Source organism: Notamacropus eugenii, chromosome 5, assembly GCF_028372415.1.
Source record: "Notamacropus eugenii isolate mMacEug1 chromosome 5, mMacEug1.pri_v2, whole genome shotgun sequence".
NCBI lineage: Eukaryota > Metazoa > Chordata > Mammalia > Diprotodontia > Macropodidae > Notamacropus > Notamacropus eugenii.
Window position 1 is genome coordinate 230,495,971 of NC_092876.1, and position 27,372 is coordinate 230,523,342.

Sequence of the window (27,372 nt, forward strand, 5' to 3'; positions counted from 1 at the left end):
CACAAAATCTCCATGCATTGGGCAGGTATGAATGGATCTAAATGGCTGGAGAAAATGCCTGCATTGACAAAATCGTAGATGCGTTGGAATAGTGGATTTCTCCTTTCCTTGTATCCAAATACTTAACACATTGTGTAGCAATGTAAGTCCCAAACTTACTTGTCCTACCACAAAAAAAAAAAAAATTATTCAGCACCCCTCTGAAAATCTACTTCGCTAACTCTTTAACAGTTTTTTCAAAAACTTGTATCATTTCAAGAAAATATTTTTTTTAAATGACACAACAAAACAAAGATTAGGAGTAGAATCTCTTAGGGAAAGTATATGTTTATATATGTATGTATACATATGTGTATGTATATATCAATATCTATATATAAATATGTCCATGCTTGCATGGAGGGAGAAGAAAGGGGAAAAAAGAACAAAGTAAAAAGTGTACAGTAGAGAACAAAAGAAAACCTACCAGAAAGCAAAGAAAAGATGGATAGTTTTCCATGTAACACGCAGAATTTAATATATAGGCTTTATTGAAATGGAAAATTATTGCTATATATCCTGAATCCTCTCCTACATTTTACTGTGCACATGACTTTTTTCTTATTTTATATTTAAGTTTAATATTTAACTTCATAATGTATTTCTTTTCTTATTATGTATTTAAGTTTTAGTATTGCCAAATATATATATTTTTTAAATGACATTTTAAATTTAATAATTTGTTGCAAATTTGTGGGATTTTTCCTGCATTGAAATTTTGATGATGCAATATTGCATCATCTAACTAGATAGTATTGTAAACAAGCCATTACAAGCACAGATTCCTGCTGTTGCATACGGGACTTCCCAATGATGGGCAACGGTTGCCTGCCAACACTTGCTTGTTAAGACCTGTCCATGGACTTGACCGCTGATTCATTTATAACTTGCATTTTGTATGTTTACATGGAAAATAATGTAATCACTACGATTTTAACTCTGATACAGAACAGATGAAACATGTATGAACAGTTTTTCAATCTTTTTATGCTTCCATTGCCCCCTTATTTTTATTCAACACCATCCAATTGTGCAAACTGTTACTACCGACCTCCTGGATAGTTTGGAACTTATGGTTAGCACATACTAGGCACTTAATAAATGCTTGATGACTTAACTAGACTTATGTTCCCCATTTCCTATACTGGAATATTACAGGATAACATGTTACTAAATGAGTCCTGTACTGAAACTTTTGCAGATTAAAAAAAAAAATCTTACATTTCCAGCAAGAAGGTGCAGCCTACTGTACTTTTACTGGTACTATTTATAAAAACCCAGTTCCCTGGGATGTCTGCAGAGCACAAGAGAATAGGTCCATGAGTGAGACACAAAAATATATGAAGTATAAGTCTGATAAAATAACACATTTATTAGATTTATTCAGCAGCATCATTTCCCAGTTGCTTTTTCCAATCAAAATACATTTCATCATAATTACAACAAGACTTCTAAACATGGGGAACAAATATGAGAACTCAGGTATAGGACAATCATTGGAAGATTTTTCATTCATCATACATTTATTAAATTTTCAGTTTATAGACATGGTTAGCTAGGGGGAGGTGACAAGAAATGTTAAATTATACATTCTTTCAATGGCTCTAGACTTTTATTAGATGGTTCCTGTTATGCAAACTAGACTATATTATTACATAGAAAAACTAAGCTATCCAATACATTCTAGTCCAGACACATAGATTCAACCAGAAGACCTAATAATGACTATTACTAAAAACTGTTTCCCTTTCTATTCATATCCACTTCAGGAAATAAATAGTCAATGACAATGAAATTTGTACAAACCCCCCGAACCAAAGTATGAGGTCTGATTTGCTAGGACTTTTTGTAAAATACTTGATGAAAAGGCAGATAATTAAGCATTTTCCAGCTATCACATTTCAGATCCCAGGAAAGACTGCTTGAGGTGCTAGTCAAGTGAGTGACTTGTTCTATATATCATCACCAGAAAAAAATATCATTAGATGAAATACAAAGTATCATATAGTGTGACACCAGCATCTAATGATACAGAATCTTCTTATAGACACTGTAAATAGAACTGGTGAATTGGCAGTTCAGGGGAGAGACTACAGAGAGAGGGATAGCATATACACTCTCCTTTGACAACATAAAAATGTACAACAGCTGTTTAGGTTGTCAGTCTTTGAACTAAAGTATACTAAATTATTTTCCTATCTTCTGCATAAATAGAAGGGTCTGTAGTCATCCTCCACATATTGAAGTATGTGTATATGTATAGAACCCTCTTTTAATATGAAAGAATTTGGAATTGAACAGTGCACAGTAATTCAGTGCTGGTGTATACAAATTGATACTGTGGAGCAGTCCAGTTTCCATTTCCTGAATAAATCTGAAGATGAGAATATGGTGCCCTTTCTCTGAAATGGACAAGGTCTTTAAATTGTCTTGATTCTAATCCTTCCATTGAAATAATTTACCCCTAGAGATGAAATAACCAATTCAGCAGACATTTTTATTAGCAATATTAAGGACATGATAATCTTTCCAAAATTTACAAATATACAAATATATTTATAACATTACTTTCAGACAGCTTCAGTGCAAAGATATACATATAGTACATGGTGATAATTCTTCATAAAAATATGAGTTGGCATAAGTAAAAAAACACAAGGCATAGTTTCAACAGACATCTCCAACTATAGGCAAGATATTATATATATGTATATATGTATATTTTTTATAAAGTACTGAATGTTAACCTTTTTCCATCTGTTCGTAAAAAATATATGTGCAAAAGTATATTTCTAATTATTCCCTAAAATCAGTGGCACTAGTTATACCTCAGAGTCCTCTTTAACAAGGTTAGCAGTATCTTTAAATGTGTCTTCAGTTGCTATGTAAGCTGGAGTTTGGTCTTTTCTTTGTATGATGTCAGCAGCAATTGGGGGAGATGGGGGTGGTATGGCTGGTGTAATTTCCTGTTGCTCTTTTTCCATCTACAAGAATAATTTAGGAATTATTGACCTTTATTCCTCTCCAACTGCCTCTCAGACATCTCAAACTGGGTCTTCAGCAGAGATCTTAAACTCAACATGTCTAAAACTGAACTCATTGTCTTTTCCCCTAAATTTTTCCCCTAACTCCTACCTTTCCCATTATTGTAAAGGGCAACATCATCTTCCCAGTCCCTCAGGTTCACAAACTAGATATCTTCCTTGACTCCTCACTATCTCTTACCCCCAATACTCCATCTGTTGCCAAGGCCTGTTGATTTCCCTGTTGCAACATGTTTTAAGTATGCATTCTCCTCTCCTCTGATATGGCCACCACTCTGATACAGGCTCTCATCACCTCATGCCTGGATCACTGCAATAGCTTGGTGGGTCTGCCTGCCTCAAGTCTCTCTGCACTCTAATTTGTCCTCCATTCAGCCACCAGAGTGATTTTTCTTAAAGCGTAGGTCTTCTACTCAATCAATTCCACTGGCTCCCTATTACCTCCAGGATCAAGTATTTCAGGGGCATTCAAATCCCTTCATAACCTAGCCTCCTCCCACTTTTTCTGTCTTCTTATATCTCATTCACTGGCACGTACTCTTCAATCCAGTGACACTAACCTTTTTGTTGTTCCAGGAAGAGCACACACAATCTCTTGGCTTTGACATTTCTTTTTTGGACACTCCCTTATGCCTGGAGTGTTCTCCCTCATCTACTGTCTTTATTTAAGTCCTAAATTAAATCTCACCTTACACAGAAAGCACTTCCCAACCTTTCTTTATCCTAGTGCCTTTCCTCTTTTAATTATTTATTTCTCCTTCTTCTTATTGTTATTTGTCTTTTGTTTTCAAAGAGGACCAAAGACAAAAAAAAAAAAAAAAAAGACCAAAGATGAGGGTCATGTGCATGAATTAGAAGCTTGGTTGTACATATAAGATGACCCCATGCCAGGCATCCCTCTATACCCCCCACTTCTTTCCAGATTCCTTTTATGTGTTATCTTCCTATTTCAGATGGTGAGCACCCTGAGGGCAGGGACTGCCTTTTGCCTCTCTTTATATCCTCACCATTTAAGTACAGTACCTAGAACATAGTAGAAGGTTAATAAATAACTACTAATCGTCTGATATCCCATGTGAAAGTGGAAGGACAAATGCATATGTGGGAAGGAAAGAAATCTGGATGAGAAGAGTCAAAATTTGGTATTGGTTTAAAAAGGAGGAGGAGGAGGAACAATATGGAAGTCTGACTCAGCAAAGTAATTGGGGCCTAAAGGAAAAAAAATCCCAAATTAAGGAAGTATTTTACCTCTGCATAGATTGGATTTTCAAAGTTGGTACTTTGCTTCAATTTTCGTTTGAAGAAATTCCATTTTGACTCCTAGAGGAAGAGAGAAGGGTTGGAAGGTGGCAAAAAGGTAATTTTCAATAATGAGATTTTAGTTTTTCTACTTGATCTCCTTCTCTGAAAGACAAAGGAATCTGGGGCCGTGTTCTTCAGCTGGCCCTGGGAATGCTTAGTACAGTGTATGGTCTCCAAATAGTAACTGAAACATAATTTTATGCTCCTTTTATTCTTTTCATCTAATAGTTTTCAAAGCTCCATCCCTTCAGTTTTTCAGGCATCTCCCTCTCACTTTGATGAATGGGTCATTATTCTAGTGTCCAAATAAGACATGCAGGCCAGTCAACAAGTGCTGAATCCAGAGTCAAAGTATCCACCACATGCAAATCTCAACAGACATGGTTGCTTTTGACCTGATGTCCCGTGGGAACCTGATTTATCCTCTCCTCTAGGCTTAGTTTCCTTTTCTGAACAACTGAATATAGTCAACAGTAAGTAACCTCAGATACATACTGGTCAAGTGACCTTGAACAAATAACTTCTCAGTACTTCAGGCAACTGGCTGACATCTTGGACTGGTAGAGGAAATTTCTTCACTGGGGCAAAGTGGATAGAGAGCCAGGCCTGGATTCAGGAAGGTCTGAGTTCAAATTTGACCTCAAATACTTACCAGATGTGTGACCCTGGACAAGTCACTTCACCTGCATCTCTCTTGGTTCCCCCATATGTAAACTAAGTATAATAACAACACCTACCTCCCATAATTGTTGTGAGGATAAAATGAGATAAAGATTTATAAAGTGCTTAGCACACAGCTATTATTGTTCATCTGGGAGTTACCAATAACAATTAAAGAACAAGTCGAAGCCCCACCCTAAATCTCTGATCCAGGTTTTACATGAAAGTATGGGGAAGAAGTTGGATGATGATATCACTTCCAGCAATGGCTTCCTGTTCTTTAGCTGATCTTCCACATAATCTCTTATCATAGCATACTTATTTCCCAATCAGTGTTTAAAAGGCCTAGACACCAATGACAAACAAACAATAAAGAGATCCTTAACCAACCCACCTGGAAGTCACCGTGGCAGGGCAGGTGATGTGGCAGCTCACGTCCCAGTGCCACGGTTCAGATGATTTATATGCTATCTCTCAACTCCTCTGCTCACAGACTCAAGGTTTCTCTTGCTGCCTTCTCCATCTTGCCAGAAAGCATGGAAGTAGGGTCAGCCTACTCCAGATGGCATCTAGACTACATGCTTTGTTCTTTTCAAGGGCAAGCAATAGAGTGATGGTAGCTTTGTGCCCCTAAGAAATCTACCAAGTAGCAAATTCATATTGTGCCTGGCGTGGTCTGTAGGACACCCAAAGTTCAAAAGAATCAAGAAAAATCTGTTATAGAATTCCCTGTACTAAGCAGATTCCAGCCTGCCCTTGTCTTGGTGGATAAGTCCTAGTTGTCTGAGGTACGTGTTCCGTGATTCCCCAGGGTCAAAAGCCAGCGTCAGTCAGAATTTGAACCCAAGTCTGCTGGGTTCAAAGTATTCTGAAAAGTCCATCATTCCACCAGACTATCAAAGGGGTCCAAGACACACAGAAATGGTTAAAAATCCCTGTTCTAGGGGAAGGATTCTTCCTACCTCCAAATCAGTGCTTTTCACCTTACACTATCTCACCTTTCTAGTGTTTTATAGCTGACAAAGCATATCCCTCACAACAACTCTGATAATGATAAGTATCATTATCCTCCTTTCGCAGCTGAAAAAACTGTAGAACAATCTGTTCCATAATCTACTGAGTCTTTGATCTTCCTCAGTCTGATCAGGCTAGGAACTCAGCTCTCTTTGAGGGAAGACAGAAAACTTGAATCACATGCTTCTGTGTGGACTATCCAACCTGGCTTTGTAATAAAACCCTCTACAAGGGCTTGCCTGAGTTCAAAATCAAAAGGTTCCTAACAAAAGAAGTAGAGCTTGCAACTTTTTGCTTTTATCTCCTAGGGAAATCAAATGCATTTTTAATGAAAGCCTAGAAAAATAATATCATGGAGCCACTGAGATTTCATGTTCCTAACCTGGATTCTTTTGAGCATATTTTCAGGTGAAAGAAAACCTGCTGAGAGGCCCCACTACTTTAATGTCACCCTGGAGTGACCCGTAGCAACTAAAGTGCTGCGTCCTTTGAAACAGTCACACAATCACAGGTATAGCCAACACTGGAACAAATATCCAAGCCCCTGGGCATCCAGGGGCAACAAGTTCACTCAACCATAGAAGACTGAGTTGAGCATCTGGCCCCATCTGGCCCCATTAAGTATCACATTGAATCAACAGTTAATAATTCATGAGACCAGATTGAAAGCTCAGGAGAGAACACTAAAAAAGACCAAAAAACCTACAGAGCCAACTCTTCTTCTAGGTTTCCCTCAAACTGTTTGTGGTGATGGATAGTTAAATAGGCTCCATCCTGAGCAAATCAGTCACTGCACTGTCCCCAGCCACTTTTTTTCTACTCACTCAGTCTAAGCCATAGCATCACTTTTATCTAGTGAAAATTATGATACAAGAGCTCTGTTTGATGAGCATGAGGCTATGGTACTCAAAAGGCACTGAGGGAAAAAAGCGCAGCCTGTGAAAGCAAATCTTTTATTGTCTGGAGCTTTATCAGGGCTGGAAGACTGCAGTTGTGAAATTCAGGCATTAGGTACCTGGGTCTGGAAGAAGATATGTTTAATATTCAAGGAAAAAATCAACTCCTCAAAAAATATGACTGAAAAATTCTCTTTCAAGTCAAGGTTCTATTTTCTTTGACAGAAGACAAAGGATAATCAAGCTAGAGATGGTCATTAGGTCAGGGATAACTTCAAATGTTATCTTCAGCTGGACTCACTATGCTAATACCAGTTTGCTTGCATCAACTGAGTGATCAACCTTGGCTAAATCTAAAGAAACCATGGCTATGGTCACAATAAAATGACATTTTTTTTTAAATTTTAATATTTAGTTTTAAAAATTTTAGTTCCAAATTCTCTCTGTCTCTATCTCCTTCCCTACCCTTTAAAAAGGAAAACAATACATTATTCATTATATATGTGAAGTCATACAAAACATATAAATGGACATTTTAAAGGATATAAGATGGAAAAGTAGACTTTTTTATAAGGGAGAAATCAGAGTTCATGGGATGTGGGATGGGAAGGAGTCAAAGAGGGGAAAAGTCTGGCTGATAATTCTCAATCCTTTCAAAGCATAGAATGAACCCTAGGACTTAATGGGCACATACTTTTATCAATATAGATCTTACATTTAGAGGTAGAAGGGACATCAGAAGTCATGTGGTCTACCTCCCAACCCTGCCATTTACAGATGAGAAAACCAACGTGTAGAAGGCTTATGTGACATGACCCAGGTAATAAGAGGCAGAGCTAGAATCAGACCCTCCAGCATGCTTTCAATTGTTATCAAACTGAGTCAGATGAAACTTATTAAGCTACCTGTTGTTTGCATGGGAAAACTTTCTGTTCTCTACTAAATGGAAAACAGATATTTTCTTAGACTTATATAATTCTTTGTGCTTTAGCTCTATGTTTTATTGGTCCATTCAAGTATGAACAATTTACCAAAAGATCTGGGGCAGAGGTTCTTATTTCAGGTCTGTGAACTTGGATAGGAAAAAATTGCATCTTTGTTTTCACTCCTTACTGCAAGACGTATATAGAGTCACCAGACTATGAAAGGGGTCCATGACACACAAAAGAAGTTAAAAATCACTGTTCAAGGGGAAGAACCAGGACGAAAAATCCCCACCAGTCTCTTACAGCAAATTTTGACAGCACCTCAAATGCCCCAGGTGCACTGGCTGCTGGGGAGAAAGTATGAATTCTCAAAAATTCTTGATTGATATCTTAATTAGTGACCATTTATCCCCAACCTTCCCCAGTCAAAAAGAATGACTGGGAATATCAACTGTAGGTATGAGTCACATTCATTATACATTAGTATTGGGAATTCTCTGTTTAAGTACAGGCTAGACTTCTGAGGGCAGTTAAAGGTGAGGGCTATGTTCCATGAAATTCAAATTAATTTGGAAACTATCCTTAAAGATAGCCTTTCTCTTAAGTCATCACCCTGACAGCTAAGTTGGAATACTCTATCTAGTTTCTAAACTATCATCCATAGGAAGCTGGAGTTAGACTTTTCATGAATATGCTTGTTTTTGAACTCCCTACCTTGTCTTGCCTGGCAAAATCTAAGACTACTGAATTTTAGGCCAACATCTAAGACATTTCTTCTGAAGTTCAAGAACTAGTTTTTGAAGCTAGCCATGAGTAGTAAGAAGCAGAGCTAACAATTAAACCCAAGACCTCTGACTCCAAATTTAGCACTCTGGTTTCATTACAAATAGCCTAATATTCACTTTTTTTTATAAATCCAATGATTATTCATAAAATATTTTGTAGCATATGACTATTCATGTATATCATATTGTTATTATATTGTGTTTATTATGCTATACTGTGAGTCTACTTCCTACTTTTTTTCTTGTTGCAATTTGCAAAAATTCATGTTTATTTTTAAGTATTATGCTTGGATTAAAAATAAACAGCCAGGTGTGGTGGTACATGGCTATAATCCCTGCTGTTTGGGAGACCAAAACTGGCAACTCTCCTGAGCTTGGGAATTCTGAGCTGCAGTCGACTAAGCCAATCTAGTCTCCTTGCTAAGAAGACTGGCATTGATATGGTGAACCCCTTGGAGCAAGGTGCCACTCGTTTGCTTGAGGAGGGATAAACCAGCCAACCCAGGTTGGAAAGAGAGCAGGTCAACCCTCCTGTGCTGATCAGTAGTGTGCAGGGCAATGAGTAGTCCTTTAACTTTTAACTTTGGTGCCATGTAGATGATAGACAGATATTAAACATAAATAAAAAATTTCAAATTAACATCAGAAGTACAAAATGGGGAAAGAATATGAACAAATGTTCTTATGAAAAAATATGTGGGGATTGAGTGGATTGTAATGTCAATATGAGTTAACAGTATTTCAGGGCAGACAAAACAATAAGCTAATGCAGTGTTAAAGTTGCATTAAAAGAAGCATCACTTCCAGAATGCAGGGTTTGAGAGTACTGCTCATCTCTGCCAAAATCAGAACGCATTTCAAGTATTTATGTTCTCTTACAAGTGTCATATTTTAAGAAAAAAATGATGATAACAAAAGAGAGAGACCAGGCTGGTGAGGAACTTCTAGATCTTTCTAAGAATGGCCAAAGAAAATAAGGAAATAAATATTAATTCTGGAAATAAAAAGACTTGTGAAGGAGACGCAGAGTTCATAGATGAGAGCTGAAAGCTATCTTATTGTTCATTAAGTTCAATATCTTCATTTCACAAGTGAGAAAATCAAGGCCTAAAGGCTGTACAAATTAGGTTTCATTAAAAGATGAATAGGTAGAGAGGGAGCCATGGGTAGTATGAGGAGGCATTAAAAGGGTTGGAAGAGCCATCCTGGTGAGTGAGACAATCAATGCATTAGGCAGATATAAAAGGATTGCTTAGCAGCAGTGAGGGCCCATTTGAGGTTATGTAGCATAAATTTGTAGTTGACCTGATTGGCATGGCTTCATGATTTTCTCCAGCTTCATTAAGTACGTGTGTATAAGAGCAAAGGCAGTAGAAGGTGGGAATAATCCAAGGCTAATTCTTGGCAGGGCAAAATCATCAGTACAAAAAGAACTCAAGAGAAGAAGAAAAAGTAGAGTTGAACTAATTCACCAAGGGATCAAGATGAGGAAGGGAAGGGAGAGTAGTTAGTTTAGGGGTGACAGCCTGGTACTTATGATGCTTGAGGGGAAGAGTGAGAAAGAGCCATTGGCTAAGAGAAATAACCTTGTTCTGATTTGGGAGCTAGGCAAAGACACAGGGCCACTACCTGAAAGGCAGTTTTCAAACTAGATCAATAGATAAGGACCTGATTTCTAAAGGAAATCAATGGATAATTTTCAGACTTTCCTTTAAGATAACTCGATGGTTTATTTTGCTTACAGTAAGAATCAGAGCTGTCAAGCATAGATCAGAAAATTACAGAAAATCTAAGAATTAGAAAAGAACCCCTCACCTACTTCCCCAGAAGTCAGTCATGTCAGGACCTATCCAAGCACACTAGTCAGCAGGAGGACCAGATACCAAAAGGGGTACCCTATACTCCTGTCTTATTCCTATAACTACAGGGGAACTCTCCCTCCTACCATACTTCTTCCCCGTAGCCTATGCTACTTGACCACTCACAGGACTTAGATGGCACATGACTCAACAATTGAATGGCCCTTCCAATGAGATGGAATTTAACTTCTGTTTGCCTCAGTTTCCTCAACTGTAAAATGGGGATATTAATAGAACCTACCTCAGAGGATCAAATAAGATAATATTTGTAAAGCACTTAGCACAGTGTGAAGCACATAGTAGACACTATCTAAAGACATTCCATTTCATTCTATGTGACATGTTTGCAAATACTTAAAGATAGTTATCATGTCCCCTCTAAGTCTTCATTTCCCCAGAGTATCCCCAGTTGCTTCAAGTATTTATCATGTGGCATAGTTCCCAGTCCTCACACTATACTTGCCCTGTTGGAAGTGAGCTCCAGCTTTTCAATATCTGTCTCAAAACATGACCTCAGAACTGAGCACAATTCTCTCGATGTGATTAGACCAGGTCAGAATACAGAGGGCTTATCACTTTCAGCAAAGTCTAAGACTGAATTGGAGGATTTTTTGGAAGCCAAGACACAAGACAGATTCATACTGAGCTAGTAACTCGAAAAATCTCCAGATCTCTTTCAAACAGATTGTTCTCTAGTCATACCTCCTACACTTTGTATTTATGAATATTTTTGAGATTCATTTATGTAACTTTCAAGAAGATTACAAATCATATGGGTAGAAGCCAGGTCCGCTCATAGGCTATCCAATTTGATTTATCCTAATAATATAAGAAAGGTGCCTAATTGCACTTTGACTTGTATTATTACGTAAAACTGAACTAAAAAAAGCTGCTTGAATATAATTATAACTATTTATGATATGCATTTTTCTTAACAAATAATCAGATTTGAATTTTTAATCCACTGAATTTCTTATGACATACTCTGGTAATAAGGTTATAAATTACAGGCTTCTAATTTTTTAAAGCCAGATTGCCCAGAGAAAGAGTTCAAAAGCCATCTGGTGGCCAAGAACTCTAAGTGCTACTGGACTATGTCAAAAGTGCATCCGATTGCCACCCAGCGGTAAAAGTTAATAAATACAGTGGCTCAGTTGCCCAACAATTCAATTCCAGAGATGCATATATTCAACATTGAGAGACACAGCTACGTGGTTCAGTGGATAGAGTCCTGGGCCTGGAGTCAGGAAGACTTGGGTTCAAATATAGTCTCAGATACCTACTAGTCTATGGGAGCCTGGGCAAGTCACTTAACCTTGCTTGTGTCAGCTTCCTCATCTATAAAGTGAGCTGGAGAATGAAATGACAAACCACTCCATTATCTTTGCCAAGAAAACCCCATCAACAGTATTGGCCTGATATGGTCCACAAGGTCAGGAAGAGTCAGACTCGACTGAACAACAACATTCTGTAACAGAACAAGTACCCTAGTATACCAGTGGTATCAAACTCAAAAAGAAACTGGTGGCCACTAACTCGTATATAAGGGTCCCTGCATAATGACTTAGAAAATCACATATTAACATTATCTGCTCTATTGTATTTTATTTATTTTATCCAATATTTTTCAATTTTATTTTAATGTGGTTTAATAGTTCTCATGGTGTGTTTGACACCTCTGAAGGACACAGTAATTAGGTTTTATTTAAGGAAAAATGTTTCTATGCATGTATGTTCTAGTCTGTAAATATCAAATATATCACACTAGGATATATCTCACAGAGAAAAGAGCACTGGCTTTAAAGTCTGAGGATCTAAGATTGAATTCTGGTCATCCATGTGACCTTAGGGAAATGATCTAACCTCTCTGAGTCTCAGCTTCTTGTCTGTAAAAGAAGGAATGGACTAAATGGACCCCAAAAGTCTTTTCCAGCTCTGGATCTATAATATTCTATGTTTTATGTGTCCTTTTTTAATGTGAGATTTCTATAAATATTAAATCAAACTTTGCTAAAGTCACATCCCAAAATTTAAAGACGCCAAACTGCAAGAGTCTGTTGTCCTTCCTTGATATTTTTTAATGTTAAATATTGCATGAAGCTTCCAATATATATGAGCCAGAGTATTCATCACACATCTCTCTAATGTTGCTTGCATGTTTCTTGGAAGGGGCTGGGGAGATAGGGCGGTGAGGGAGGGGAGAAGCATTAGCTCTGCACTATTGTGGATCTGAGAATCAGGGTCTCTTAGTTCTTCATAGAAATACCATATCTCTAGAATTAACCAAGATGAAACCAAAGGCAAGATTGAAAAGCTCTCTTAAAATCAAGCATGGCATACCTGGGCAGCTTCTGTTGCCTGTGTTGCTTCTGCACTTGTAGAAGGTTGCTTTTCGTCAACAACAATTTCTGAAGAACTGATGGGATTTTCATAATTTGGATTTTCCTCATTTCTGAATTCAGTTACCTGTAAACATATTAAATCTTCTTATTCAGCTTCAACAAAGATGAAGTAACAATTAAAACTAAATTGGAAACTTCAGATTGAGAGATTTTAATAGAAGAGTAAGAAGAAATGATTTGCTCTTTAAGAACAAAAATTAAAAGTCTGATTCCCAAGGGTTGAGAATCACTAGTTGAAACGCAAAAACAGAATTTCTCAAATATTTCATTCATTCCTGTCACTTCATTCATTGGGTATTTTGCTTCCCCATATCCTTAAATATTTTCTCTTTATAGCATGAGAAAAATTTCATGCACTAGCAGAGAGTACAAAGACTGTCTCACTTCCCAGAAGATAAAAACATTAAATATTAAATTAGTCCTATAATTAGAAGATAAAAAATCTCCAAACTCTATACCAGTCACAATCAGATTTATTAAAGATGCTTCTGGCCCTTCTTACAATACATTTCTTCCCAAAGCTCTCTATAGTACTTGATTAAGAAAATTCAGTTGTATATACCAGTAACCATATTTAGAATAATAGGATACTGTAGGGTGATAGGTGTTATTTTAGAATAATCAATCTTCCTTTAGGTTATCCTTTTGATCTGAACCCTTTGTTGAACTGGGAATTTTCTCCTAGAGAATTAGAATCTTTCCTTCCAAAAACAGTCCTTTTCCAACAATTCCCTATTATAGTTGAGCACATTACTATCCTTCTAACCCCCTGAGATCACAATCTTTCTATCATCCTGAAAATACTCCCTCTCACCCCCTATATCCAGGAGACTGCTAAATCTTATAATTTCTTTCCCCACAGCAGCTTTCGGCTATGTCCCCTTCTCTCCATTCACACAACCACCATCCAGGTTCTGCCCTTTATTGCCTAGACCCTAGATATTGTAGTAGGCTGCTAATTGATGCCCTATCTCAAGGCTCTTCCTTCTCCATCCAATCCATCCTCCATTCAGCTGCCCAAATGATCTTCCGAGAGCATAGGTCTGACCATGCCACTCTCCCTATTCAATAAGCTACAATGATTCCTTATTGCTTTAGGATCAAAGCTAAACTCTTCGGCACTCTTTATAATATGGACTCTTCCTATTGTCCCAGTTTTCTTACATATTACTCTCCTGTGTACACGCCACAGTTCATCATGCTCCACTACTTGCCACTGTCCTTCACATATGGTGCTCAATCTCCCTACTCCACACCTTTGTACTGTGCCTTATGCATTGGGATGCCTCCTCATCTCATTTCTTAGAATCCCTGGCTTCCTCCAGGATTCACTTCATATACCACCTTTGGAAGGAGGACTTTCCCAGACCTCCCAGCTGCTGGTACCTTTCCCTCTAAGTCTACTTCCCTCAACTCTGTTATCAACCTATTAGTTATCTCCTCCATTAGAATGTCAAGTCCTTGAAAACTGAGACTTTTTCTTTTCTGAGTTGAGCTTAGTTTTTAATTTTGTTTTTGTATCTTCAGAAATTGAAATAATTTTTGACACATAAGCACTCATTTAATAAATGCTTATTGATTTATAATATTTGAAACTATAGAGACAAGTGTGATAATCAGCCTTCCAGAAATTTTCTATGTTTTTATAGGCACAGAGATCCTTTCTGAAAAGAAAGCATTACAGTATCTAACACAAATTTTAAAGAATGGAGAGGCAGAGCATACTATGTTTCTAATATGTTCATAAGCTATCTTTTAGGTCCTTCGTTAAATTTATTCTAACTTGTATTCTCCAGAGGCATAGCTATGGAGAGAACAGCAAACAAAACATAGCATTGGTAACAGTGTGACCTTAAAGCTTTAATAACCACACATCAGAAGGTTAGTTAAATGTTTTCAGTACTCTAAATATTCTGGTCCTAAGTAAGAAAACATTTCAGCCTGATATTTAAATATGCCATCTGTTGTCATTTCAACGAAAATCTAAGTGTTAACAATGAATTGATGCTAAGCAAGAGTGGGCAAAAAAATTATTTTGGCTATTGAATCCTAAACTAATGAGTGGCTCTGAGGCCTTCTCTTCCTTCTCTTTTTCTCTTCTCTCCTTCCTAGTGAAATACTATCCCGTGTTGGAGTTCTATTTACTTGGCTTTGTGCAAGTCAAAATGTAGAACTTCCTGATACAACCAGAGAAGGACTCTAACCTTTCAACAATTTTTATTGGACGTAAAATAGTTCTGATTATTTAAATACTGCTGTAACATCTTGAATCAACCCTCTCTTTGCAGAAAGTCATGGTTGGAAATTAACTAAAATCATTTATATATGCTTCTATTGGTTTGAGAGTAGAAATTAAAAGTGATTTTAAGTTGATGAAACTGGACAGAAGAGATCACCAAAAAGGAAGTGTGTTCAGTTCTCACCGGTGCCTGCTGATCAACATTGACCACACTGTCTCTGGCTGCATACATTGGATTTTCAAATATGATGGGCTGCTTCCCCGCCTCCACAGCAAAATTTTCATTCTGAGAAAGAAAGTGAAGCTATTGTCACAATTCCCAACACGAGTGCCTTCAAATGTCTCACCTTTTGTTGTCAGAGCAAAATGAGCCAAAGAGAGAGAAATTATCTTAAAGACCTTATAAAACAAAAAGGCAGCAGAGACATGGGCTTTACAGAAGATGGCATTATCTAATCAGCATGAACACATAAATTCAGTGACACTAGAAGTGCTTTCCTAAGGGGTGACAGCCTCACATGGTCCACCATATCTCAAAGTCCCCAGACATGATTTAATTTTCTCCTGGCCATGTTCTCGATGCTATGCCACCGTTGCACTCTACAATTCTGGGAACGTAATTGAATCAAAGCTATCATTTCTACTAAAAAGAAAACAAAACAAAACAGTATATCAGTCTGTCCCCTATGGTTCCATTCACCACCTTTGTCACCTGTCAAGTCAAAATGCTCCTACCTGGCTACCCCCACCCCTATTCTTGAAAGCAGGAGGGATCATTTTGTATTTATATCTCCAACATTTAAGACAGTGATTAGCACATAGTAAGTGCCTAAGAAATGCTTTTTTAAAAATTCATTCATAAGTTTCTTTCATGTTGAATATCCACTTGCTACCCAAAGCACAACTTATGAATCTTGTTGGTTATATATGGATAGTAGAAAATAGACAAGTTGGTGAATGAGAAAAAGGATTTGAGGGAGTGACTGAGGAGGAATCATACTTCTGATATGATGGATAGTATAAAATCATAGGAAAGGAAGACACTAACTGGAAAGCAAAAAGCAAAATATGACATATCAGCAAAAAAAATATTCTTACTGCCAAATACATACAAAATGGTTCCAGATAAGAATTTTTAAAAAAACTCTTATACTTCTAAGACTGTTTAAGACATTTTAGTCAATCAAATTCTGTTAAGAACTAAAAGGTCCAAGAAATTTTATTTCTACTTCCAAATTTCTACAAACAACCGCATTTTTTCTTTGCATTAACCATGTATTACTGAAATCTAATTTGTGAAGAAAGAAAACTTTAGTACATTTCTATCCTTTTAAAAAACGATTCTATCTAACCCATACCTAAACAAGAGAGGAAGACATCCCAAACTGTGAAGATGGCTTCCACATTTTAGAGATCCATTTGAAATGACCCTTACCAATTGCATTGCTCTGTCAATAGCAGAGTCAGGTCCAAAACCTGATACTCCAATATCCATGCTCACATCAGCCCCCGATCTGAAGGTCACACCACTGCCATTTTCTGTAGATTTTACTAGACTGCTTAAGCTGAAAGGAAACCAAAGGGATCCTTTGAAAGAATGCTTGCCAATCAGGAATTATGTGAAGAAAGAGACCAAAATGACCATTCTTTGATCCAGAGACCCCATTGTTAAAATAAATTCCTTGGAGGTCAATAACCCCACACACACAAAAGGCTTCATGTATTTGGATGTGTGTGTGTGTGTGTGTGTGTGTGTGTGTGTGTGTGTATTTTGTAGTAGTAAAGAACTGGAAACAAAATGGACCCCATCAATTGGAGAATGGTTAAACAAGATATAGTATGTGCATGCAATGGAATTTTGTTATTCGATAAGAAATAATGAATATGATGAAAGCAGAGAAGCATATAAACTGATATTAAGGGAAGTAAGCAAAACCAGGAAAACAACATTCATAATGATTACAAAAGAAGGAAGTAAAAAGAAGCACCACAACAAAGCAACTGAACCTGAATGTCACAAAATTATAATGCCCAATCTTGACCCTGAAGGAAAGATATGAAAAGGTCCTTCCCTACCTTGTTTGCAGTGATTAAGGACTGTTGTCATCTAGTCATTTCAGTCATGTTCAACCCTCTGTGACCCCATTTGGGAATTTCTTGACAAAGATACTAGAGTGGTTTATCATTTCCTTCTCTAGGTGATTTTATAGATGAGGAAACTGGCATACAGGGTTAAGCGACTTGCCAGGGTCACACAGCTAGTAAGTGTATGAGGTCAGATTTGAACTCGTCATTCTGACTCTAGACCCAGTGCTATATTCACTGTGCCATCTTGTTGTCTGATTAGGGACTATATGTATGGAATAGATTTCTTTTTATTAGACATTTTCAATGAGTTAGCTTTACAAAACTCTTCTCTTTGTCTTTTTTTATTCTTGGTTATAAGAGACGGCTCTGTGAGTGGGGAAAGAGGAAAAAAAACACTGGAAAATGATTGTGATATAAAAATAAGATAGTAAATAAAGTTGATGTTTTTTTTAAGAAAAAATCAAGGAGAAGTGCTTACAATTTTTTATTACTCATTAATTCTTAAGAAAAAAAATCTCAGTTTGTACTCTGAACTTACACGTTTCAGGATGGGATAGGAAAAGAGAAAAAGACAGCAACAGAGACAGAAGACAGACAGAGGGAGAGACAGAGTGATTACCTGAAACATAACCTAGACTTCTATGTAAGAAGAACATTTTAGAAATAAATGAATTGCTTATTTTAGCTGTAAAGCAGTGTCTACAAAAAATGGTGAGAAAATAATGATTTTGGATTGTTGTTTACTGTTTTTGATAGAATAGGTGAAATGTACATTGAGAGAAGGTTGTTTCTATTTTGATCGTGGAGGGGATCAATAATTGATAAAGCCAAAGGACCAAAAAGTCTATTGCACAAAATCTAAGACCAGCAACCCACCTTGGCAGCTTAGGGAGAGATGGCAGAAGGGAGCCTGTTCTCTTGTAGTTAAAAAACACTCCAATTGCCAAAGCACCAATAAGGAGGATCAACACAATCGTTAGCAACACAGCAACGGCTGCTATGAAAGAGAGAAAGATAAGTGAGTATACTCTGGGAGGTAAAGGCCTGGCAAACTTAATAGCCAACACTGAGCATCGAAAGAATAAATTCAACTGATTATATCATTTGTTTGTTGTCTAGTCATTTTTCTGTCATGTCTAGCTCTTCATCATCCTATTTGGGGTTTTCTTGGTAAAGATACTGGAGTGGTTTGCCATTTCCTTCTCCAGCTCATTTTATAGATGAAGAAACTGAGGCAAAGAGGGTTAAATGACTTACCTAGGATCATACAGCTAGTAAGCATCTGAGGCCAGATTTGAACTCAGAAAGATAAAACTTCCTGGTTCCCAGATCACCATTCTATCCACTGTGCCACCTAGCTGCCCCAGATTATCTCACAGTAAAGTAAAAGAACAAGCAAGTCCCCCACATTCTTAAATCTTACTTGTTCCTGGAGGCATTCCTCTTGAAAATCCTAACTCGCAATAATTTCCAGTATAGCCGTTAAGACACCTGAAAATGCAATTAACATCATTCGTTGTCATTGTTAATACAGATCCTGCTTTATTAACTTAAGGTATACCCCCATTTAACTTTGACTAAATAATTCCACACTGCATTAGACAAGTGGTTATTGCATGGGTCCTATTTATTCTTTAAAAAAAAAAAGAACCTTAAAAATGCCATATTAAAAATAATAGCAATTTGCATGAAAATTCACTTTTAGTGGTACACCAGTGGCATCTACAGGTTCAGACTAAGTATTTACAATGATTGATTTCTTTTTTCCCTAGGTTGCTGAAGATGGGAAAGGGACATAAGGATTGCATTCTTGTCCTTTGCATTCTTCAGTAAAATATGTTTTCTTTAATCTATGTAGCTTACGCTATTGGGAGCACAGGAACTCTTCCTAAGAAATTGTTGCTGTTAACCTATGACCTAGGTATGAGATGATGAAAGTCTGAATAACAGCATGGCCGTGAGAGTTCAGATGAGAATGGATTCAAGAAATGTCCTGGAGCTGTCCCCAGTATGTAGCAATCTCTGTCTAGCATAGTTCCTTGCACATAATAAGTCATTAATACATTTATGTTGAATTTATTGAATATTTTTTCCCCTTAATTCATCAACATAACCCTGTCTCCATGCTAAGGCATTTACCAATAGCCATTTTTCCAATTCTCTATGGTGATTAGAAGTCCAAATACATAGAAGAGTCTGGCTTCATTTATCTGAAATAAATGTCCCCAAAAGAGCAAGCTGTTTGAAAAATTAGTGAATCAATGAGACTTTTCTACTTATTTTCATGGTTATGTTGAAGTATTGAACTGCCCTTTATGAAGTAAAACCAACAAAGCTGACCTCTATATTTTGACTTACTTGCATTTGGGGAGACCACTTTCATCAACATAGCATGTTCCTCCATACATACACCTGCATGCTGGGGGCATGGTTGGGGGAGATTCAATGGCTGCAGAAATTGAAAGCCATGCATGTGTTAATAAGCCATACTCAGCAGAGCATACTGTATCATGCAAAACCTTGTTCACCCTTAATGCCAGGGGTACATGTTATTACTCTCCTTTCAAACTATTACACCTCGCTTAGAGCAAATGAATATCCTTACAAAATAATAATGGATTATGAAGTAGAAGTATATGTTAAACAGAAAAAAATGGGAAATTTTAAAATTCTCCTTGTCCAGAATGAATACTGCTGGAATCCAGAATATATTCAGAACACAAACATTAAAAAGAATGGAAAGGTTCTATCTTTAATGGCATCAACATGGTTGACATTGGTTTGTGTCTTCCCAAGTTGAATGTTTCATGAAAATAGGGGAATATCTTAATCATCTTTGTGCCTCTCTACAAGGCCTTAAATATGCTAAAAGCTTGCAGAAATCTTTTCTGAACATCCAGCCAAAAGAAGACTTTGGTTTAGGACATCCAGACTTCCAAAAAGGTGAACAGAATTTCTCAGCTTAGATATATAAACCTGGCTCCATTTTAGAAGCCCTGTAAAACTGCCCCTATTCAAATTCCCACACTCCTCATCTGTTCCACAGTGATTCTAAGATACTCTTTACTTTCTCCTACAGTGAGACCTTCATGTCACTGATATTAAATCACCTTTTCCATAGAAAACATTCATTCATTATTTATCGAATAGGTGAATGAATGAAAGAAAGGATGAATGAATGAATGAATGAAATCCAGGTGCCATTTGGAAGCACTGTCACCATGAATAAGCTTGGTTGACCTGATGTTATAGTTTTCCTGAAAAAAAGTCTTGAGCCAATTTACTGCACCAAGAAAAAGAGAAGCAGATGATGCAAAATAACCAGAAGAAAATCTCTTCAAAAAAAGTCAGACTGGCCTGGCAGGGGACAAATATCCAGGGCTAGATGTGCAAATCCCTCCTGTATCTCATCTGTACCAACTCCTTAAATCATCTTCTATGAGCAATATGGTTTGTGTCTGAATGTGATCATTTTTATGCACATGGCATAGTTTAGATCCTAGTTAATCTTTAATGCTTACTACGTAACAGAATGTATCATTATTCTCATTGTACAAAGCAGACATACATAGACAGTGCCTCATCCAAGAACAGATTAGATATAGCAATACTGGGATAATGAGATTCCCCATTTTAATTCTGATACTTAAATACCATGTTTTTGTTTTTTCTTCATATTTCCAGTAGTTAGCACAGTGTCTAATACATAATAAGGACTTAATAAATGTTGTTGTTCACTTGTTTCGGTCACATCTGATTCTTGGTGACCCTTTGGGGGGCTTTCTTGGCAAAGATACTGGGGTGGTTTGCCATTTCCTTCTCCAGTTCAATTTACAGATGAGGAAATTGAGGCAAACAGGGTTAAGTGACTTGGCCAGGGCCACATAGCTAAAAAGTGTCTAAGGCTGGATTGGAATTCAGGTTTTCCTGACTCCAGGCCCAGTGCTCTACCCACTGCACCACCTAGCAACCCTTAATACACGCTTGCTGACTATTTCCAATTCCAGATATAGCTTTGCTGCTGTTGCCAAGGCTCTAAAATGAGCATGGAGAGGACATACCGATCTCCCCTACTACGTAACATTTGTGGTAGGGGCAGCATCTTCCCAAGGTGATTAAGTCTCCATGCCAAGGGGGCCTGAAGATTCACAGAACAGACTTTATAGTAAGAACTATAGGTAACTGTTGAGGCCAGAAGATGGCAGCCTAAGAGGAATCTTTCCTGGAAAAGAACCAGGAGAAGTTGGTCTTGTTCATGAATCCCACTATTGAAAACTTCACAGGAAGACACCACAGGAGGGTCAGAGATACTGATGAGATCTCAGTCAGATATTAGCGGTGAGCTAACCATAAAACAACTTGCCAAAAAGTGCCCAGACAAAACTTTTGTCTTGCCCACTAACTTTCATTTGGGATAAGGAGGGAAGGAAATAACCATTTCTATAACGCCTACTATGAGCCAGGCACCGTGCAATACTAAGCACTTTAAATAACATCTTATCTCACTCAGTCCTCACAATTCTGCAAAGTAAATGCTGCCAGTGTTTTCATTTTAGAGTTCAGGATACCAAGGCTATACAACTAGGAAATATTCAAGGCTGAATCTGAACTCAGGTCTTCTTAATTCCAGCACTCTGTCTACTACCGCTAGATGTCTCTAAGACAAGAGGACTTGAACAGGAACTCTGGCTGTCTTCGTACTTAACTAGGCTTCTTCTGTTCATCCACTGTTATTTACCTAGTCCCACTTGCTGCAGCTACTATATCCCATTCAAAAGGCAAAGGTAAAAAAGAGTGTGGCTTGCCATTTGGAGCTGATTTACCCAGAAGACAGTAAAAGGGAAGAAGGGACAGGATGGTTGCCTCTAGCCAACACAGAAGTAAGACATGCAAAAGGGAAGCAGAAACCCCCTCCTAGGCTCAGGCTGCTGCCCTCTGTGTTCTTTAGCAGCAACTTTACCTGCATCACATTCAGTACTGCTCCCTTCCACAAAGCGTGTGCCTTCCGGGCAGCTGCAGGTGTAACCCCCGGGTCTCAGCAAACACAGGTGGCTGCATATATCTTTACAAACGTTGGGCACTAAAATGAAGGTGAGGGGAAAGAACAAGTAAGATGTAGTCACCAACCTGATTTGCCTAGGAAGGAAATAAGTCACCACTCAGAAACTGCGTTAAGTATGAGACCAATACCACACTGATCAGCTTTGGCCTGTACTAGGAACTTGTCATCTAGGTAACTGTGGAATCCAGGGAGCATCGAAGTGGCTGCAGTGCCAAAGGCCCTGTCGGTAATTTATCTGATAAATTCTACTCTTCTCCAATAAAGTCAACATTATTCTTTTCCCATTCTTCCTTTCATCTCCCTCAATTACTGAAACACCCACATTTTCGGTTAATTATGTGCTGGTCAGTCACCTTTCCCAGTTAGACTATTAGTATTTTGAGAAACGGGTGGCATATCTATTGTTCCTAATATAACACCAGTATTTAGTGTATTAATGTGCTAGTAAATATTTAACAACCAGTTCTTGGGGGGGGAGGGCGGGTACAATACACTTTTAAGTTTAATTTGCATTATGAATATTTTCTCCACTACTTTTTAAAGTCTAGACAATCAGAAAAATAATAAATCAAGTCCTGATTTATAGTATTTGCTTATTTCCATGGTTTAAACTTTGGGAGTAGATTTTAAAATAAATGTTTGTTGGATTAATAAATGAATAGAATGAATTATAGCTATACATACAAGACAGTATGTGCTGGCTCTAGCACACTGCTGGTGGTAGGCAATGGATAAGTGTTCAATACATAAGACTTCATCCTAACAGTACTCAGTCATCAAAATCTGAATTTATCAAAGATCACAGAATACTCTCCAAAACAATTCCATATAAGACATCACTATAACTTTCTGAGAATGAGCAAAAGGAACTAGGTTGGATTTAGAAGACTAGACATACAGGGCATTGCCAAGGCTCTCCTCAAAGCCATTGTTGCTTGGTAGGATCTGCTAGACCAGAGATTCTTAACCTGTTTTTATGGTCATGGACTCCTTTGGCAATCTGGGAAAGCCTGTGAACTTTTCCCCAAAATAATGCTTTTTGAGGCATAAGATAAAATGCTTAGGATTACAAAGGAAATCAATTCAAATGAAATGCACTCAACAAAATGCTTTTAAAAAACAAGTTAATAGACTGAGGTTGGGAATTTCTATTTCTGTGTTCTGCTAGCATAGCCTCCAAGATGAAACATGATACTGTAGAAAGAGGCTAGAATTTGGAATCAGAGGATGGGGCATCAAATTCTCATTGTAAACTATTTAATTTCTCTGGACCTGTTTCTTCATTTATAAGATCCATCTGGGTGACCTCTAGGGTCCCTTGAACCTTTAAATCAATCACTCAATCAATAATCATTTAATAATTATCTGCCCTCTGCCAGGCACAGATTCCACAAAACCTACAGGAAAAATTAGCTTTATTCTTATATGAACTGATATAAAGGCAAATGAGTAGAACCAGGAGAACATCACATACAGTAAAAGCAATATTGTAAGATGATCAATTGTGAATAACTTAGCTGTTCTCAGAAATACAATGATCTAAGACAACTCTGAGGAAATTATGAAAAGTGCTATCCATCTCTAGAGAAAAAACTGATGCAGTCTAAATACAAATTGAAGTATACTTTTTTTACTTTATTTTTCCTGGGGTTTTTTGGTCTCAAATTTCTTTTATAATATGACTAATATGGAAATATGTTTGACATGACTATACAAATAGACCTACATTAAATTGCTTGCCTTCTCAATGAGGGTGGCATGTTTTTACATGTAATTGGGGTAAAATAAAATATTACTTAAATAATTTTTTAAAAAATAAAAATCAACTTTATTACTTTAGAAGTGAAACTGTGTAAACCCATCTCAGAGTAAATTATTTTAAATAACCTCAGATGTCCAGGAAAATGGGGGAGATGTTATGCTATAGCTCATAATAGAGAGCCAGCATGACATATTGCATAGAGAGCTAAAAAGACCTTGGTTCAAGTCCATAAATACATATACACAAGCTATATGATGCAAGCTATTTAACCTCTCAAGGCCAAGACAAGCTGGTGCCAATGTGAATTAGGAGATGGAGTTTCTTTACTGGGAGTTTCCTATAGATGCAAAGAGGTCTAAGTCAAGTGCTATGAAGCATATGAAGAGGGATGATCCTTTTTATCTGGGAAATAGGGACAGTCAAGAAGAAGGTGGCATGGAGGGTACTAGTGATCAAATCGAAAGACTCAGAAAACTTAAGATTATTATGATGTAGGGCATCCAGACAGGGACACAGACTCTTAGGATCTCAGAAACAGAAGGGCCCTAAGGATCATCCACTCCAACCCCCTCCTTCCCCAGAAGAGGAAGTTGAGAATCAGAGAGGGCAGACAACTTGCCCAAAATCACATAGCTGGTTGGTGATAGAACTGAGACTAGAATCCAAATCTCTTAATTTCTGATTTCATGTTCTTTCTAATGCCACTCTGAAGGATAAAAGCCTTCCTTAAGTAAAGGTAAGTTTGTGAATCAGTATATGGAATTATAAGTCTATAAAAACAGGAAAAACATTTATACTTATTTGGAAATGATACATAAAATTTCTGAACTTCTCAGAGATATATAACTGATTTCTAGGTTAAGACTTTGAACTAATTCAACAGGGGCTTGGTGGACCTAGTATGTGTATCCTAGTTATGCAATTCTTGGGGCTTATTATGCTCTTAAAAGCCACAAAACAAAGTTTAGAGACATCCTGTAACACAACATAGACCAAAAAAACCACACTGACATCTTGTTTTAGGATCTGGAGATTTTATGGCTTACTCTTGACACATCATGACCCCATGTCCCGTAAGCACTTGTGTTCGTCCTTCATTTTCAAAGAGTACCATGATATCAGGAAAATAATGACATGACTTGCAGTTGATGTTGATTTGAGGGAGGGAGGGCTGTGCAAAGTAACCAACCTCACTTTCTCCTCCAGAGCCCTCTGGGTTCAGTGGCCATGTATTCATCAGGATGACTGAAGATGCCCCAGCCCCACATCCCATGAACTCCAGATGAAGACTGAAATATTTTTTTTATGCCTATTATCTAAGGGTGTTAATAATTATACTTCACTTGGTAACATCAATCCCACCTTTATTAGGTCAAAATATTGAAAATTTTTCACACACCAAGAGACGTAGCAATATCTTCTACCAAATGTTCTGACAGCACAGCTATCAATCTGGAATAGCAATTTTCAGATAATGGGGAACATCTCATTCCAAAACTGGTGATTACCTGAGTGATTATATCTGTGCTGATGATAGATCCGAACTTGAGTGAGCCAAGGATTTACTGTCAGCACTTTCACTCTGTCTCCCCTCCCGAATTTATCTTCTTTCCAGACTTCACCTTTTTCCTTCGAGGTCCAATATAAATGGCCTTCAAAGACATCAAGGCTATAAGGGTTCCCTACTTCTCAACCACAAGCAGGGAAAGGAAGGGAAAAAAAAGCATTTGGTTAATTAAAAAGCAAATCTCCAGCACCACTTCTGTGTCAGATGTAATTCTCCCAAAATTAAAACCTTAATGCCTAACCCTAACTCAAAGTCTTGAAATTCCTGGAACATTCAACTGGAATGTCATCGGAGAGCCATAATTCAGATCTCCATTAGCAGATACTGTCATGTAAATGTTCTCTGCACTGAAGAATCAAAATGAAAGAAATTATACTAGTTTAATAATAAATGGTGTCTCACACCATTTATGGGAAAATATCTCTTTTATTCTTCTCTTAGCTTAAGGGGAAAAGTCTTTGATATTATGTTTGCACCTTTTTTTCCCTCTGAATACAAGTTAATTAAGGTCACTCAAGAATAATGTCTGCTTCCTTTGCTGAGAATAATATGCATATGATTTCTGAAGCATTCTAGTCTGGAGTGCTGGGTTAGGTAGGAATGGTTCAGCAAAGATCTGGGAAACACCTAAACCTACATGTTCTGGGAGACATCTTAGATACAATGTTGGATTTGGAGTAAGGAAGATTTGAATTCAAATCTTATCTCAGATTCTTAATTAAGCAAGTCACTTAACATCTCTCAGTCTCAATTTTCTCATTTGTAAAATAGAAATAAAAATAGTAACTAACCTCACAAGGTTGTTATTAATATCAACTGAGATAATACAAATATTCTGCTTTGCAACCTTTAAGCCTCAAACAAGTATTATTTAACTGTTAAGTAAATATTAACTATTATTGTTATCCTTCCACATTTACAATGGTGAAAGTTGATTATAGATTTTTTAGTCACATTAGGTCCTAATATGTCCAGCAGTATTTATACATTAACAGACTGGTACTTGTACATATCCATAGGAGCAACTGAACTCAAAACTCTATCCTTTTCATTACTTTTTTTCACTTAAATATTATTCATTTACATTTCAACAACCAGTTCAAAAATAAAATGCAGAAATTGCATCTAAGTTATTTCTGAAATGAGTAAAGAGTGAAAACATCCAATCTTGAGAAAACAGAAAGAGGATATTCACTAGTAGTCAAGAGTCTCAAAAGCAAAATAAAATCAAGACTGTTACTAACCACCAGCAGAAACAAGTCTCCTGTCAGTCCCATCATGTTTCATGGATTCAATAATGTTCTCTTTGGAATCACTCCAGTAGATCCGGTCGTTGTTCAAATAATCAATGGAAAGGCCAGTCGGCCAGCCAAGGTCATTGGAAACCAGAGTTTGCCGTTGCTGCCCATCCATCCAGGCACGTTCTATCTTGGGCTGTCTTCCCCAGTCAGTCCAGTACATAAACCTATAAGAGAGGTTTTCTCATTTTTAGAATATTATCTTAGGAAATAAATAGTTTTTTCCCCCTGAAGGCAGAATAAAACTAGCCAAGAGAGAAACAGCATTTTCCAGGTGACCTCTGTATTAACCTACATATTTTATACACGTTGAGGAGAAGGGAGATAGAAATGCTGTCACCCATGAAAACTCTGCCTTGATGCCTCACATCACAGGAATTTACCAGGCTTACTCTGTGGAAGAAGCCTAGCCTCATCTAACAGGTACAA

At 37.3% G+C, this 27,372-nt stretch overlaps 1 protein-coding gene across 2 annotated transcripts in view; it reads right to left on the minus strand.

The window, feature by feature from the left end:
- Positions 1 to 1,391: 1,391 nt before the first annotated feature.
- Positions 1,392 to 27,372, minus strand: part of LRP2 (LDL receptor related protein 2) — a 253,428-nt gene continuing 227,447 nt past the window's right edge. Inside the window, exons 69-79 of one of the 2 annotated variants that reach the window (XM_072612238.1) lie at positions 26,890 to 27,110; positions 25,587 to 25,763; positions 22,215 to 22,334; positions 19,613 to 19,703; positions 18,678 to 18,745; positions 18,131 to 18,248; positions 16,602 to 16,731; positions 15,351 to 15,452; positions 12,866 to 12,991; positions 4,332 to 4,403; positions 1,392 to 3,023 (exon numbers count right to left, since the gene is read on the minus strand). In XM_072612238.1, coding sequence (XP_072468339.1) covers positions 2,862 to 3,023; positions 4,332 to 4,403; positions 12,866 to 12,991; positions 15,351 to 15,452; positions 16,602 to 16,731; positions 18,131 to 18,248; positions 18,678 to 18,745; positions 19,613 to 19,703; positions 22,215 to 22,334; positions 25,587 to 25,763; positions 26,890 to 27,110 — 1,387 coding nt within the window. In that variant the 3' untranslated portion in view covers positions 1,392 to 2,861. Of the gene's footprint in view, positions 3,024 to 4,331; positions 4,404 to 12,865; positions 12,992 to 15,350; positions 15,453 to 16,601; positions 16,732 to 18,130; positions 18,252 to 18,677; positions 18,746 to 19,612; positions 19,704 to 22,214; positions 22,335 to 25,586; positions 25,764 to 26,889; positions 27,111 to 27,372 lie in introns of both variants that reach the window. The other variant, XM_072612237.1, reaches the window with a different exon arrangement.